At 53.6% G+C, this 16,900-nt stretch overlaps 1 protein-coding gene across 1 annotated transcript; it reads left to right on the top strand.

The window, feature by feature from the left end:
* The first annotated feature begins 421 nt into the window (after positions 1 to 421).
* Positions 422 to 13,225, top strand: ALKBH5 (alkB homolog 5, RNA demethylase). The gene is made up of 4 exons (XM_057420879.1): positions 422 to 1,317; positions 6,629 to 6,709; positions 10,820 to 10,963; positions 12,767 to 13,225. Exons 1-4 carry the CDS (start codon positions 581 to 583, stop codon positions 12,948 to 12,950), a joined length of 1,146 nt encoding a protein of 381 aa, XP_057276862.1. The 5' UTR covers positions 422 to 580; the 3' UTR covers positions 12,951 to 13,225.
* The last annotated feature ends 3,675 nt before the right edge of the window (positions 13,226 to 16,900 follow it).

The raw sequence follows: 16,900 nt of genomic DNA on the forward strand, positions 1-16,900 counted from the left end.
GGTGACGTAGCGCGCCGCGGGAAGGGCCGCGACAGACCCCGGTGGCCGCCGACCCCCGCACCGGGCCCGGCACCGGCTCCGGTGTCGTTCCCTCCCCCCCTTCCCCTTTCCGCTCCTTCCTCGTTCTCCTCTCCCCGCCATGCGCAGCGCCGCGGGAGCGGGCAGCGCCGGGGCCGCCGCCGCCGCTGGGCATGTGCCAGGCCCGGCCGCCGCGTGAGCGCCGCCGCCGGTACCGGCAGCATTGTCCGCGCCAGCCCCGGGCCGAGCCGTGAGTGTGGCGTCCGCTCGGGCCTCCCGTCCTTCCCTCCCCCCCCCGTCGCGGTGGGAGGGCGGGAGCCGGGTCCCGTATCGCGGTTGATGGGGGGGGGTGGAACAAGTCGCGATATGGCGGGAACGGGGGGGGGGGGGGGGGGGGGGGGTCGGTCCCGTTTCTCACCTCCCCCGGTCCTCACCTCCCCGTCCCTCCGGGGCTCTTCCCGCAGGGCGGCGGGTGCCATGAATAGCAGCTGCGCGTCCCCCGCCGCCGCCCGCCGCCGCCTGCAGCGCCGGGATCGATAGAGGCGGGGGCTGCGGACGCACTATGGCCGGCACCGGCTACACGGACCTGCGGGAGAAGCTCAAGTCCATGATGCCCTACCGGGACGGCCACAAAGGGAGCGGTGGAGGCGGCGGCGGTGGAGGTCTCGCACGGGAACCCCCCGACCCCCCCCTTTACGATCGCAAGCGGCGGCACCAGGAGGATTCCGGCTCCGAGCCCAGCGACTACGAGGAGCAGAAGGAGGAAGAAGAAGCTCGGAAAGTGAAGAGCGGCATCCGCCAGCTTCGCCTCTTCAGCGCCGAGGAGTGCGCCAAGATCGAAGCTCGCATCGAGGACGTGGTGTCCCGGGCGGAGAAGGGGCTCTATAAGGAGCACACGGTGGATCGGGCCCCGCTGCGGAACAAGTATTTCTTCGGGGAGGGTTATACCTATGGGTCTCAGCTGCAGAGACGAGGCCCCGGGCAGGAGCGCCTGTATCCGAGGGGAGAGGTGGATGCTATCCCCGAGTGGGTGCACGACCTGGTCATCAGGAAGCTGGTGGAGCACCGGGTGATTCCCGAGGACTTTGTGAACAGTGCCGTCATCAACGACTACCAGCCCGGGGGATGCATTGTCTCCCACGTGGACCCCATCCATATCTTTGAGAGGCCCATCGTCTCCGTCTCCTTCTTCAGCGACTCGGCGCTTTGCTTTGGGTGTAAATTCCAGTTCAAACCCATCAGGGTCTCGGAGCCCGTTCTCTTCCTGCCCGTCAAGAGGGGAAGCGTCACGGTGCTCAGGTAACCCGCCCTCAAGGCCTCCCGTTAACGTGCTGGGGGCTCGGTTGTGTAACGCTCGTCGTGAGGCACGCGGATGCACGGCTCGGGCTTGATCTCACCCGCCTGCGAGCATGCGGGGTCTTGGTGGAAGGGGTATCGGAAGGGTTTGGAGGGGATGGGGGTTTTAGGGATGGAGGGTGCCCTCTCCATAAGGTTTGAGGGGAGTCGTGCTGGGAGCGAGGCCACTTTTGGAGCTGAGCTTTGCCTGTCAGTGGTTAAAATAACACATCGAGACACAAAATGGATCCTCTGCCCATGAGCGGTCAGAGCGGAGCAGCTGGTTGGGATGGGGCTCCTGGGTCTATTCTTAGCTTGGCCATGCCTTCCCGACCTGACCTTAAGGGTGGAGAGGAGGAGGTGTGAATGGCCTCGTCCTCCCAGTCCCTAAACTGGGAATACTGAACCCTCTCCTGCCTGATGCCAATGGGGAGATGGGAGAGCCCTGTGGGAAGGGTTGCTTGGAAGCGCTGCGGGTCACGGGCACAAGGAAGGGTTTTACTGTGCATTCCTGCAAGCAAAGGAAGAGCTGTGGAGGTGAAATGACCTGCCCAAGGTCATGCAGCCAGTCGGTGGTAAAGCTGGGATTGACACTGGGAAACTGTGCTGGGCAGGCAGGTAAAAGGACAGGGACAGGCAGGATTGTGTGGAGCTGGTACATACGGACCCACTGGTGTCCTGGTCTTAGGGGTTGCGTCTCAAAGCCCAGCACTGGGGCTGCTTAACTCCGTGAGCACCAACCCCTCATGTCCCTGAAGGTCAGAGCGCTCCCTGCCAGGAGCAGGGATCGCCTGGCCTCTGCCAGCAGGGCAGAGCTACCAATGGTATCCCCATTTGAGGTTTTAGGTTTGGGGTTGGGGAAGGTCCAGGCTGGTTTTCAGGGCTCCCAAGCAGTAACACAATCCCTTCCATTGGCTTGTAAAGTGATCGCCGCAGGGTTCGGGAAGGAATTCTTCCCCCCACATCCACACAGCCTCACCCGCTGACTGGGGGCATCAATAATAAATGCTGAGCTCTCGCATCGCTTCCCTCTTGGAAAAGCTGCACAAACATGAGCTAACCCATGGGGTACCCCCGGCGTTAGGTAACTCGTGTGGATTAGGGAGGGAAGTGGCAGTGGCGCTGAGGATGTTTCCACCCTCGTTTTCCTGCTGGTGAGGTGAACCTTTGTGCTGCCATTCCCTGGCAGGCCTGGGGTAAATACTTGTCCTTCCTTTCAGAGCCAGAGGTCTTTTGCTAAGGACAGGGAGAGCGTTTCCTTGCTCAGAAGCACGCTGGCAGAGCTGTTAGTGCAGGCTCACTCTGGAGTTTTGCAGGCAAAGCCACTAGGAAAACTCATGGCTTTCCAGCCAAAGCAGGATCAGGACTTGCAGTGGAGCAGGAGAGGTGCTTTGCTCTGCTCCAGGACCAGGAACTGATGTTTTCTGGTGCCGTATCCTCACTTTTCCCTCTGTAACTTCCGGGAAGAGGCAGCTGAGTCAGGGCTCAGGGGTTGCCGAGGGTGTCTCCCAGGCCTGTGTGTTTGGGTCGTTGGCCAGGTCACCTGGGTGCTGTAATCAGTTTATTAACTGAAGCAATGGTACAAATCAAACCAAGAGAGCTTGTTTTCCTTCCAAACAGAAGGGTTGCTTTCTACCCCACCGCAGGCCATTTATTCCCTAGCTTAATCCCGGTTAGAAGTTCTGCTCTCCAGCAAATAATAGCCTTTAAAACAGGGATTATTTCAGTTTTGGTACTGCAGTTAGCAGATACTTAGCACTCACTTAAGAGAGATTCTGCCAAAGTGATTGTTCTGTGATGATATGATCCTGGCTGGATGGGAGTTCCTGGACTCCGCTCTGCCCTTCTAACCCTGGCAGTTTAGGGAGAGGTGCAGACCCTCGGCAGGCTCTCAGGGGTCTATATCCCAAATCCAGCCCTTGGTCGTGTTAAAGTCAACTCCCCAAACTTGGCTTGTTCTCCTCTCAGTAAACAGTTCCTGAAGGCAGTTGCCCTGGAGATAGGGAAACGGCGCAGATAGAAATGGCATGCTTGTAATGTCTGTGATTCCAGTGCTGCTGGGGCAGTGGCTGCTGCCAGCAGTGCAGGCACATGGCTTTGGTTACCGTGTGGAAGCCGTGAGGATCTAAAGAAAGCTGTTGGAGCTCTTCTCTGTGCCCTCACATTGGCCTCAGGCTGTCCCCGGGTCATGTCTGTCCTGTTCCTGCCTGTTCTAAGCTGCCCTCCACCTACCCAGCAGGGAGTATGCAGAGGGGCATTCCCCATATCCCTCCTTTGACTCCGTTTGCCCACCCTGTGGTGTTTGCAAGCAGTGAGCCTGCCCCAGACTCACTGAAGAGCATTCATATCTCAAGAACTTTGCCTTTAAAAGGTGGAAACGAGATTCTCCTGCCTGAGCTGAGCACCTTTGCCAGCAGGGCAAAAGGCTGAGCCACTCCACCACCTGCTAATGAACCCTTTGCTCTTCCAGCAAAGCACTTCTCCCTCTCTTTTCACAAGATTGGCCCTTGTAGGCTTGACTTAAAGGAGAAGATGACCTCTTCCTTGTCGGTTTTGGCTTATAGAAGACAACCTCCTCCAGCCCCTGTTGTCTAACAGCACCAGGAGGCGGATGCTCCTTCAGGTTTGTCCCGCTGCCAGCCAGGCTAAAAGGAGGTGGCAGGAGCTGCTCGCTCTCTCAGGCAGAGTTAAGTGGGGTTTCAATCCTGTCTGGACCTTGTTTGTGGGTTTTCTTTTTCTACCTATAATTTGATAAGCATCGATCGATGGAAGCAGTGGGGAGGAGATGGAGGAATTTGCCTGTTCATCTGGGGAACATGTGCTTTGACAAATGCTTAGGCTGGATAAAAGGAATTGAGCTGGGGGGTGTGTGTGTGTGTGTGTGTGTGTGTGTTGCAGAGCTTGTGTGATGTACAGGCTTCTCTTCTGCAGCTGGGGAGTGCTCCGTGTTGTAAGAGCAGTGGCAATGGCAATGTGATGTTTGTGTCTCCTGTTGTCTCAGGGTAGCGTAACCAGAGCTGGTTGCAGTCTGAGGATGAGCCTGCTTTCTTCCCAGCCACAGGAATCTCTCCACAGCTGCCTGGATTAGATGCTTTTCCCAGAAAAGTCTGATCCCTCAGGACAGGCTGTTGGTGCAGGGGAAGTTCTGTGTGTGTGCCAGTGGTGAGGAGATAAATAGATGTGTTCAAGCTCTGCTTGAGCTGGTTGGTGCCACAGCCATGGTTTGTGGCAGCAGCATCCCTGAACCACAAGTAAAGCCCTGAGCTGCTCAGCCCTGTGATGGGCCAGTGTGTGAGGTCCCCCTGCCTGTCCTCAGCGCCTGGAAACACATCCCATTAGATGCAGAGCTCCAGGGCCTCCTTTCAGGTGGTGTTTGTACAGAACCCCTTGCTTTCATCTCCATGTGAATCAGTTGTGTTGTGGCTCAGCAGCAGCTCTTCTGGACTGGAAAAGGCTCGGGCAGGAGCTGGGGGTGTGAGATGTGACAGGTTGGTGAGGAGCTGGGGTGGGAGCTGCGGGAGTGTGTGGATGGCACCTGCACCTCCCCATGTTCTTCTGGGAAAACGCTTTAGGCTGGAGACTTGATGCTTGGGTGTTCTCATAAAGAGAGGTTTAGGGTTTTCCTTCCCAAGTTGTCTCTTCCTTCATGCTTTGGGTTTCTTCTCTGGGTGAGAAATGTCTGGGTAGACCCTCAATGTCATTACAGGTGTTTTGTCCCATGTCTCTCCCTTGGCACATCATCAGGATGCAGCAAGGCCAGGCAGAGGGTGAGAACACGTAAGTGTGACAGAACCAAATAAGCTTTTTCTTCCATTTCTCTGCCTGGTTTTGCCTGTGCAAACCTTGCTGACATTTCCTCATGGAAAGCACAGGGCTGGAATAGACCTTTTCCCTGATGTTTGTCGTGTCACTGAGGATGCACTGGGTTGAATGTTAACATGGGTGATATTAATGAATTCACTGGAGCTTGACGCAGAGGTTCCTGGAACATAATAGAGCATCATTATAAACCCCTTCTCATAATGCTGCTGTCCTCTGCGGTGCCTCAGAGGCTGGGGTGGGGTGGGGGAATGGACATCAACCCCTGTATTAACAGATCAGCTCTTAGCCTTTTAACTCCCTTCTCAAAGCAGTAAATCTGTCCTTAAGGTGTGTTTCGCACTGAGTGGGTGGGTTATCTAACCAGATAAAGCAAACCTGGTCCTGTCCTGGCTTGTGTGTGATCTGCTCTGGGATAACCTGGAAGCTGCTGAGCCAGTGCAGCAGCCCCTTCATGGTAAAGCCTCATGGGGACGGTGGGCTCTGTGGCTTCTGCTTCAGGTTAAACCAGCATGGGGTTGTGCTACCTTTGTGTGGCTTCAGCAGCCTTCACCCAAGTCCCTCCAAAGGTATTCCTGTGCTTTTCAGAGGTATTCCTGTGCTTCTCAGCTCTTTCAGGAGGCTCTGAAGATACCAAACTTCTCTTTAACCCATCCTGGGCTCTAGAAGGCTCTGCAGTGAGCAGACACTCCAAGCAGCAGGTAGAGGGCAGGCCCACCTCTTGTTAGCATCCATGGGAGTGATGAGATGTGCTCCCGCAGGAGCAAAACACTCCTACTGAGTACAGCTGCTGTGTAGCCATGTAGCTGCTTGATCCCTCAGTCGAGGTCTGTCTTGCCCCTTGGCAGGGAGATTTTGAGGGGTTTCCAGCTCTATTTGCAGGTCTGGATGTAAAGGTTACCCCATGTGCCTTGTGTTGGGGCTGGGCTGTGCTCGGGGGGTGATGTTCGTGTTGTGGCTGAGGTTGTGCTGCATCAGGGAGGATGAGGGTGCTGAGATGGCAGCATCTGTGTCTAGGTGATGGGGGTGAGAGCCTTGACCCCCTCTTTGACTAACAAATCAGGATGCATTCGTGTCTGGGTGTGCTGCACATCTCAGCCACGAAAGGTGGGTTTCCCTGGGGGCACGCATTTGGAGCAGTGTGCTGAGTTTTGATCCTTGAAGCAGCTGAATTTGTGCTCCCATAAACTCGTTTCCTACGTGTCTTATTGCACAGTGTTGTGGCAGGTGGCTGTTTCCTCTGATATACACTAAGAAATTGAGTAAAAAAACCCCAAACAACCTTCTTTTTTTGAAGTTTCTTCCTTCTTTTAAGTCTTGCTCCTGTGTACCAGGGAGAGCGGTGTTTGGAGGAGGAATTCCTGCTGGAAGTTAGGGAATGGTTGGCCAGACTGAGGTGTTGGGGCTGCTTTCTGCCTGTCCTTTTCTCACAGTGGCTTTCTGTTTTTGTTGCCAGTGGCTATGCAGCTGATGAAATCACACACTGTATTCGACCACAGGACATCAAGGAGAGGAGAGCCGTCATCATCCTTCGAAAGTAAGTGTTGAAGCCCTCTGGACGCGATGTGATGTGCTTTAAAGATACACTTTAAAACTGCCTTACTTGTTAATTTGCTGGCTTGATCTTCCATCTTGATTAGCTGTCACTCTCATGCTCACTGATGCCATACCTATGGTGGAAGTAGGTGGAACTTGTTACTGCAGAGTTAATCACTTCTTGGCTCTGTGCAGCCCTGCTTCATTGTAATGCCTGGGTTTGCAAGCCCTGTTTGTGTCCCAACACCTGGGTTTTGTTACCTGCCTAGCTGCAAACAGCTAGGGTTTCAAACTCTTGTTTGGGGCCATGTATTCAGGTGTCTGATCATACGATACCCACACCTGTGAGTTAGCAGCATGGTCCTTTGGAGCTGATGCTTACGATGAGGAATCAGCTTTAAAGCAGATAAAGTTTTCTTGGTAGCATGGCTTTTGTTTCCTGGAGAGGACAACACTGGCTGCGAAGGGAAATGGATGCAGTGAATTCAGTGATCGCTTTACAGAGCCTGTCCTTCAAGTTGCTGGTGGGAAGCCAGGCCCTGGAAGCTGTTTAGAAGATACACTGCCTTGATGGCATTTCATCAACCATCAACCAGTGCTTGTTCCTAAAGCCTCTAAGAAAATGGAGGAAAAAATAAGCCAACCCTATCCCAAACTCCCTCAGTTTAACCTTCTTTTGTGCCCAGAAATGTCCTCTCTCGTCAGTTCCTTCTCCTAGGAGATGGAAAAATGTGACTGCCACACACACTGACCCATGCTGATTGTGCCATAGAAGGTGTTAGCAGTAATTCTGCTGTCAGGAAATCTCTGCAAGTGAAAACACACGATTTGAATGCTGTGAGTCCAACTGAAAGCATGGGCTTTGGTGGCAGGGCTGCAGTTGCCCATGCTAGCAGGCAAGCAGTCTAGGTTCAGACTTGCTGAGCTTTTGGATGGCGTAGTTGGTTTCAGAACAAGTTTGGCACCGTTGTGAAGATAGGGCCCAACGCCAGTGGAGTGGAGTTGGACATCTGGTTAGAGAGACCCCTGAAAGGAAGGCAAGGAAAACAGCAGCCTTGAGGCATTAACCAGGCAAAATGAGCCCAGACCCAGGAAGGCAGGATGAGATGTGGCAGGTGATAGAGTGGGATGAAAGATTACAGCCAAACCATTCCATAGCTGGTTATTGCCACATGGGGTTTAAGGGTTGTGATAAGAACTAAAAGGCTGTTGCATTCGTGTTGTTGGTTGCTGCAGCCCGTGACAAGCAGTGTGAGTGCTGATAGACACCAGTGGAAGGCATCTCAACTCTACTAGTTGGGCTTTGGGATAGAGAAGAGAAGCTTCTGTATTAGGCTGTGGAGCAGTTCCCTCAGAAAGACTTGGCTAAATCAGCTAAAGCTGCCCAAATGATGGGCACACTTGTTTAAACTGGCATCTTCCTCTTGGTTTTCTGCCATCCTCTGTAAGCTGAGGGTGTCAAGTTGTTTCAGTCTTGCCTGAATGCCCTCGATGTGCATCTGGGTGGACACGTAGAGCTGCAGAGAAGCACCCAGCCGACCTGGTGCGTGGCTGCTGAAGAGACAAAGCTGTTAGCTCCTAGCAGAGCGGATCGGCTGGTTTTGCTTAGCCATCCTGTAGCCCTGGGTCCTTCTGTCTTCCCCTCATTTCAGGGCCCTGATTCACTTAGTCTTAGAGCAGAAGTGTGTGCCCGCTCACACGTGGACAGCAATGGGAGGCTGAATGAAACCGCACCAGGCTTTTCTCTCTTGAGGAGCAAAACGGGACCCCCCTGGTAGTTCTTGATGTGTAATCTCCATAGAGTTCAGCAGCCCCTTGGTGCTTACACGGCAGTTGCCTGGTTGCCAAAGGGTGCACTCTGATGGCTGCTAAATAGAGCTTATTAATTGCCGCTTCTCCCTTGTGACGGCGCGTCTCGTGCATGTGTGCGCGCGCAGCGGGGCTGCGGTGACCTTCCTCTGCCCTCGCATCCCCGTGGCATGTATTCCTGCAGCAAACACCATTCCCCGCTCCTGGATCCTGCCACGTTGGGCAGGCTCAAGTAGTGTGTTACGCAAGCAGGAAAACAGCTGCTTCCATTGGTAGCCTGCTAGCATGAAAGGCTTGGGAGCAGCGGACATAAAACTCCTCTTCCTCATCTTCGTGGTAAGGATCAACCCTGAGTTATCCAATGGGATCAGGTCAGTTGGGGTATAGAGCAGCATAAGCTTCACTGAAGCTGGGATACTTGGCTCTGATTAGGCTATCAGAGCCTGCTGGGTCCCAGGCATCTGGATCTGCTCTTGCCTGTACTTGGAGTGTGTGGATCCAGAGATGGTTTGCGCTGGCAGTGGCAGAAGGAAGCTGTGGAAGCTGGAGCAGTGGCTGGGTTTTGAAGGCTGCTGGGGAGCGGTGTGGTTCCCAAGTAGGTCATAAACACTTGAGTGCTGTAGAGTGATGATATTTACAGTGTTTCCTGTGTGCTGGAGTGCAGGATGGTGGGGAACCAGCAAGGTTTGGAAGCTTTTGGAGCAAGAGGCTGGAGTGGGGAGGAACGGTGCTCTCCTTCCTGAGATGCTGAAGGAGGTAACATGGGAGGTAGGATGGAAATGAAACCTATTGAGATGGGTCTTGAAAGTCATCTGGGAGGGCTTATGCTGCCATGTGTAAGCAGTTAACATCAGAATGATTCTATGTAACTTGGACTTTGGTAGGTGATTTGCTCTCCATTTTAGTGTCTTGCTCCTGCAGCTCGTAGCTGCATTGCTCTGTGGACAGGGCGAGCGTGGCTGCTGTTCCTGTGCCCTTGCAGTACACTTGGTGGTTTGGTTTAATTGCAGGCCTGTAGTTGTTGTATTTGAGAGGTATTTAAACCGCAGAACTTGTTCAGGGCAGGATCCACAGTGCCTTTGGTGTTCTGCCGGGGCTGGGTCCAGTCCTGGAGCTGGGAACAGCTCAGGATGATGGTGGTGTGGACTAGAGCAGGCAGCTGCCTGTGGAGGTGTTCCTTGTTTCTGGCATGCTGGATGGAGCAGGGTTGCTCTGCTCAGTTTCACAACTGCCAGCATGGCATCACCCTGCTTAACTGAAGAGGCTCTCACAGTAGCAGAGAGGAAGTTTGGCAACCTCCTGTACTTCCTAATGGGATTTTAGCTTGGGTTTCTTCTGTGGAAACCTCCCTCAGGTGCTGAACTTTAGCGCTAGAGAGCAAGTAGGAATTCTCCTCTTTGTATCACCCAAACCCCTTACATATTCAGCTCTCAGCCAAAGGAGGGAGACAGGCTGCAACAAAAGGATCAGGGTGCTTTTCCTTCTGGGATTTGCTTGCATCCTCCTGGAGGTGGCATTCTGGAGCACCAGCACCACCTCCGGGTGTGTTTTGCCCATTCTTAGCCTTCAGTCTGTGTTTTAGCAGAGCTTCAAAGTTGAGCTGGTAACTGTGCTGTGCTTGGAGATGGTGATAGAGCTGTGATAAACTACACCAAGTGCTCATTCCTGCTGCCTCCCTCCCCCTGTGCATGGCTACAGCAGTGCGTGATCCAGCAGCAGCTCTGCTTTGGGACGAGCTGTGCTTGCTCTCTGGTGCAGCTTGAGCGTGTTCTGTGCTGCTGGAAGGGATGTGGGTGCAGCTTCTCTTGGCCAGGCCTTCTCCTGACTCGTGCTTCAACTCTTTACACCTCTTAGTCAAGCTGAGAAACGCCTGACCCCATGAGAACTCCAGGTAGGAGGGAGTTTCCACCTGGAAGCAGTTATTACTGATGGAGGTGATGATGAATTTCACAGGTGGCTTAACAGGAGCTGTGAGTTATCGACCAGTCACTGTGATTTCATAGGATTTCACAAGTGCACCAGTGCCTCTATCCCATAACCGGTATGCTGGTGAGCCTGGCACCATCGGTGTTCCCCTCATATATCCCTCTAACCAAGGCAGCAAAGGTTAAAGCTGAAGGTTCAAGTGTCAGGAAGCTGCAGCTTGTTCTGCTGTTGGGTGTAAATAGTCCTGACCCTCTTCCCGAGCTGCGTGGCTGGGACTGAAGGTGGTTTCAGCACACCTAGGGTCAATACCTGCTGCAGCACACTCGTGGTTCTGTAGAAGCTCCTTGCACATTCTCTTCCCTTTAACTATTTGCAGAACAAGACTAGATGCACCTCGACTGGAAACAAAATCCCTGAGTAGCTCTGTGTTGCCACCGGGTTATAACTCAGGAAGCAACCGGGACCAGATCCTGAAACCAAAGCGGTCCCATCGCAAAGCAGACCCTGATGCTGCTCACAGGTAGGATCATCTCTCCTAAAAGCAACGTTTCGGATGCTATCTCTAGGGCTGTGCGTGTCTGTCCCGGTGTCAGATAAGAGAGGCTGCCGAATGCACTTAAAAGCACCCCGCTTTGCACCTCCCAGGTGCTTTCAGTAGTGTACAGATGTGCTTTATCAGAACACACGTTCCTCCTAGGCTTGTGGAGGCTAAGCTCTGGCTGTAAGCAGCTTACATTGTTTATCCTGTGAGTGGCATAATGAAGAAGCAATAGATTTGGCTGGCTCCTGATAATGCAGTCATTCCAAACAATAGTTTCCCTGCAGCTAATTATTTTTGACCTCTATTGCCAAGCAACCTGTGCAGCTGCGTTAGGCTATATTATGAAAGCAATCTTGGGAGGGAGAAAGGGAGGGTTTGCTATCTGGGAAAGGTGAAGGTCGTCTTGGGAAGCTTCTCAGACCTGTTTTGGTTCCTGAGCTGCATGCGTGTATAACCAGACTGTGTGAATGTGTGAGCCTGACCTTCAGGAGAGCTCCTTGCTGAGGAGCCTGAGCTCTGCAGCAAAGCTTCCCTCAAACACCACCTTGCTCTGTGTGAACGTCCCGGTAGCCGTGAGGGATAATCCTGCTCTTCCCCAATTCCAAATGCTCCTGAGGACCGTGCCGTGTTCTCTGCCTGTCATGTGGAAGGCATGGTTTGGGCCTGGGGCTTGGCTCTGCGCTCCCAGCCCGTGTTTCAACCTGTCCCGGAGGGAGGCGGGCGGGGATGGTGTGTTTATGAGCAGTGTTCATTCACCTGCACTCTGCCTGACCGGGGAGGAGCAGCAAGAAGAGGAGGCTGCGGATGAAAGCTGGGAGCACGCAGTGGGCTGGTGTGTGATTAGAGAAGCGATCATGCAGAACAAATCTGTGCATCTCCCAGAGCTGCTCGGCAGCCTGCTGGGAGCAGGGAAGCTGTGGCTGCCCCATCCCTGGCAGTGTTCAAGGCCAGGTTGGACACAGGGGCTTGGAGCAAGCTGCTCCAGTGGAAGGGGTCCCTGCCCGTGGCAGGAGGTTGGGTCTGGGTGAACTTTAAGGTCCCTTCCAACCCAAACCATTCTATAACCTGATCAGGGTGTGGTGCATAGATGCCTGCAGCAGATTGATGAGTATCAAAAGCCTGGTTTTGTCTTCCTTTGGCCTCAAAACCCCAAGTGTAACATAGGTAACCAGCATGGATATCATGTGGTGGTATCTCTTTATGGAACTCAGCAGTTGCCACTTAGGATATGATAAGTGGTGTGTGCAGCCCTCCAGCCCTGTCCTGCTCCAAAGCAATCGCAGACAAGAGCAGAGGCAGCAAAGCTGTAGTAGGAAGTAGAAATAACAGTTGCCCTGTGCTGATGTTTGAGAGGACAAAGAAGCTCAGAGCTGGGGTTTGATCCTGCACCACAAGGACCCCAGCAGCTTAAAAAGGAGCCCAGCTCTCTGCTGCGAGTTCTCCTATAGGAGAGACAGAGCCTTCTTCCCAAGGGATGTTTCTTGAAGCCACAAGCTGCACTTAGCAAGAGGTGACTGGGCTGTTTGGAAGTGTTCCTGATGGAGGTAAGGACCAAAACTTCCCTTGGGAAGGGGAAAACCGTGCACCATCAAAAGCACAATTCCCAGCTTCCCTGTGGGAGGTGCAAGGGGGTGATCTGTTCCTGCTGTGCTCGGTGCCCAGGACTGGGAAAGCGATGTGGAAACAGTCAGTCACGGCGCTCAAAGTGTGCAGAGCTACACAGGGAATGCTGAAATCCCGCCGTGGATGTGCTCACGCTCCCTTCTTCCTCTTTTCCCATAGGCCACGGATTCTAGAAATGGATAAAGAGGAGAACAGGCGCTCGGTCCTCTTACCAAAACATAGGAGAAGGAGCAACTTCAGCTCCGAGAACTATTGGCGAAGGTCTTACGAGTACACGGAGGACTGTGATGAGGAAGAGGAGGATGGAAGCCCAGCCAGGAAAGTTAAGATGAGGCGACACTGAGGATTGCACTTTCCAGGCTCGTAGTGGAGCCGCTTGGCCTCCAGTCTGTGAAAACTCTCTCTTCCCTCTGGCTATCTTCCATCTAGCTTCAGTTTTGGTTTTTCCTTTCAGGCTGAAGAGTAAACAGGAAGGATCCTAGCGATTTGCTTTGATGAATGGAGGAATGCTGAGACATACAGCAGGATGGGAACATGTCCAGTGCACAGGGTGCCCTGAGTCATGGGGTCAAACGGGCATCTCTTCCCTTAGGAAACAGATAAAGTGATGGCAGGCTGTCTGGTGGGATTGCTTTTGAAAACACCAAAAAAGTTTCCCCGTTTCGTTGTGCAGGATTCAGGAATTGTATTTTTTTTTGGGGGGGGGGGGGGTGGTGTTTCTTTTCTTTGCTTTAACTTTCCTCCTTTCCACATGGTCTAAATGTAACGTTTGACCCCAGGAGCTGAAACTCGCTGCGGTGGCCTCGGATGTGCTTCACCAAAGGGCTCCTTGGTCTGCTCCGACCTGGTTGTTGTTGGGTTTGGTTTAAGGATGCCCTGCAGTAACTGGAAGTTTGAAGCTTTGCAGACCCCTCTTAACTGCGGTTGATTTCAAAGGGTTTAGGACGTTTTTTTTGTTGCACTTTAGTACCAGTTTTAACATAGGTTTCCTTTCCAGTCCCTTTTCCCAAGCCAGCGTGGGCTCGCACAGTTCCCTGTGCTGCCCTCTCCGAGAGGAATGTACTTGAGCTCTGGTTTCTCAGTGCTGGTCTGATGAGGAGTGTGTTTTGCTTGAGGAAGAAGGAAACGTGTCTGGCTTCAGTGAGGCTGGCCCCAGGTCCATATTGGAGCCCTGGGACTGCTGAGGGAGTGATCACATTGAGTACATGCTGCTTCCCAGAGCTGGGGATAGCAAAGAGGAATAGGAGAGTTGCTGTGCTTGTGAAGGACGTTTGCCTTGGGACCCCCTGGGAAGCGCTGTTCTCCATGCCTGGGGGACTGGCTTTCACCCCCCTGCCCCTTTAGGTGGAGAGAGTTGAGGTGATGCAGCAGCCCATCCCAAGGGATGCGCTCTAATGGAGCAGGAACAGGCACTGCCATGGCCTCGGGCAGCTCTGCTGCAGAGTGTCCCCTCCAAGGCTGGCTCTGGGAGCGGGGACACTGCAAGGGTCTAAGCTTGGCCTCACTTCAGTGCATTCAGCAGTGGTTGCCCACCTCCTCCTGGCTTTATCCCTGCCTGTATTCCTGGGGCAGGGGGTTTTCTGCTTGCTACAGGGAAGACCCAGGCGTTGGGCCCCATGGCGTTAGCGTTAGATTGCTGCCTTCCTCCTCTCCCTCCCGGCTTGCGGTAGCCCAGACCAAAGCCTCAGTGTGTTCCCAAAGCTTTGGGGCCCAAGAGCATCTTTAGAACCCTACTTTTAAGAGGCTTCCTCCGGTTGATTCCTTGAACCCAAGCGTTGGCAGTTGTAAGGAGTAGTCTTCTTTTTAAACCCCCGCTGCTTTGCCCTCCTCCCAGGTGTAGTTTCTCTTCGTGTCGTGTCCCTCTCACACTTCGTGGCCCGCACGCTCGGCAATAAAAAGATGTAATCTCTTTTGAAACCCGGTTTGCTGCTGTCTTGAGGGGCTCCCAGTCAAACCCCACCACGCCAAGCGCTGCTCCTCGCAGTGCCCTTTGCTGACATCTGGGTCTTGGGTGTCCTTTGCCTTCCCCGTTGACTCCCGTAGCTCCTGCCCCTCTCCTGTTGTTGGGGTCGCTGCTCAGGCTGGATCTAGTGGTCATGTTAGTACAAAGGAGCTGGCTGTCACCTGCAGCACAGAGCTGATGTGTGGAGCGTTACAGGTGGGGCTCTCACTGCCTGTCTCTTGTTAGCAGGTTGGTTTCCTGGTGACAGCCACTGTTGGCTCCATACGGAGGTAGAGGCGCAGAACCTGGTGTTGTCTGCCCGGAGATCTGAAAGTCAGTGCTTCTGCTGCTTCTGAACCCTTTAAAACCCCATTTCCAGACCACATTTAGCATCCAAAGGGGTGTTCCTCGCCCTCCCACCTTTCTGCAGAGAATCCAGGCCAGCTCTTGGCTACACATCCACTGTTTTGGAAAGCCTGGCATTCCCCTGATAGCGAACCACATGCAGGGAGCAGCGATCCCTTCTCCTCCTCATGGCTGGTGCAGATGTCTCCGGCGAGCTGGGGACCTGCTAGCAGGATGCCTGCAATGCCTGTTTCCAGTTGTCTTCCTGGCTTCATCCTGGATGTGTCCCGGTGTCAGGTCTGATGTGGGTGATACCATGGTTGCAGTGCTCACTGCCAGGCTCTGCACAACCAGCTCTTCCCCACCAGCTTCCAGTTCTACACCTACCTCTGCAATAGGGATGCTGTACCTTGGTGTCAGCTCGAAGCTGGAGGCAGCCTGGCTTTCCAGGGCTGCTTTCCAGAGCAGGAATCCCATGGGATGAGGTGTTGGCTTTGTCTCCACTGAAGGCTGAACAAGACATCCTGAGGTCTCACTCCTCAGCCTTACTTGCATCCTCTAGCCTGGTACCATCACCTCATCCAGTCTGTGTGTGTGCAGGTATCCTTCCTCTCCCACCTTGTTTTCCTGTGGAGCAAAAGCTCTTCCCCTCTTTTCTTCCTCCCTGCCCCACATCCCCGCAGTGGGTCTGAGCTGGTGGGTGTGGTTGGAGGGACAAGAGGAGCTCCTCACCACTCTTCTCACGTGTTTTCAACCTGGTTGGTTGGGGCTTGACACCTTGGAGTGAGAATGGGGCACAACCAGCCTGACCTGTAGCATCTCCTGGGTGTCCCCAGCGTGTGGGCAGGCCACCTTCCCCTCTTGTACAGACATTTTCTATAGACACAGATGTATATGTGTAGATAACATCGTTTTTTAACTCTTTTGCACTGAACAACAGCAGAGTGAATCCCTGATTCCAAACACATTTCCATAGGGATCCAGGCGTTTGGATCCCCAGCTGCAACCTACCTGCAAAGCTGTAGCTCTGATACTGGTGATACCCATACCTCTTCTCTGTCATTGGCTGTGTTGGGCTTCAGGTCAGGCTGGTGCCGTGGGTCTGGAGTGTGGCGAGCTCTGGTGTAGAGCCAAAAGTCCTCCCCAGCCTCATGCATGGACCTGACCCCGTTGGCTTTGTTGTATCTGTTCAGTCCCATCGTGCAGTCCCACCTCCTCTCCATCCACCCACAGCGTGTCATTGGTGTAACCTGCTCATCCCGAAACTGGGAATAAGGCTATGTTCAGTGTGACGATCCCATACACCCACAGCCCAGACCGGGAGAACTGTCTGTCTTAAGGAAGGGGGGAGAAAGTGGGGTCTGTCCCTGCTTTGGTGGGGTTCATCCTGCTTCGGTGGGTTCCATCCCCTCAGTTCTGCTAAGAGCAGGAAGAGCTGGGGTCTCTCACTGTTAGCTGTATCTCTTGGAGGCTCAGGGATGGAACTAAAGCTCTTACATCCATGGAGTGGGCTCCCTGTGTCCATAGGAAGGGCTGTTTGCTGGCTCTAAGAGGGGAGCTGCAGGCAAAGCCTGCTTGGCACGTCTGGTTCCACTTGCTGAACCCTCATCCAGATGGTAGGAGAGAGCTGGTATTCCCACAGGCTTGGCTCATCCCAAGGGATCACTCATGGAGACGGGCATCCATTGGGATGAGCGCTCTGACCTCTGCCTTTTGAAGCTGTTGGTACCAGCGCTCACCCCATGGATCAAAACGCATTGAGGAGGGCATTGGGGGGGGGACCCCACCAGCAGCAGAAAGTCTTTTACCGGCCCAAAGTGATCCCTTTCCCAGCGGGAAGGAGAAATCCTCAGTTGGGAAGCATCTCAGCTTCCTTTTCCCACCATACTTCACGTTCTGACTTTGAATTTTAGGGTTTTCTCTTTTTTTTTTTTCCCTAAAGAATTGAATCCCCCCCCCACCCCCCTTTTTTTTGTTTGTTTTGTTACAAATAACGAGAAATAAAA

Source organism: Pezoporus wallicus, unplaced genomic scaffold (assembly GCF_028554395.1).
Source record: "Pezoporus wallicus isolate ANWC-B61680 ecotype Strahan unplaced genomic scaffold, APGP_CSIRO_Pwel_v1 contig_13721, whole genome shotgun sequence".
Classification (NCBI taxonomy): domain Eukaryota; kingdom Metazoa; phylum Chordata; class Aves; order Psittaciformes; family Psittacidae; genus Pezoporus; species Pezoporus wallicus.

Bases quoted from the DNA above. Each gene is read 5' to 3' on its own strand.
- ALKBH5 (XM_057420879.1), top strand. From the start codon at position 581: ATGGCCGGCACCGGCTACACGGACCTGCGGGAGAAGCTCAAGTCCATG. The intron at 1,318-6,628 runs GTAACCCGCCCT...TTTTGTTGCCAG, and splicing joins GGAAGCGTCACGGTGCTCAG to TGGCTATGCAGCTGATGAAA. The intron at 10,964-12,766 runs GTAGGATCATCT...CTTTTCCCATAG, and splicing joins GACCCTGATGCTGCTCACAG to GCCACGGATTCTAGAAATGG.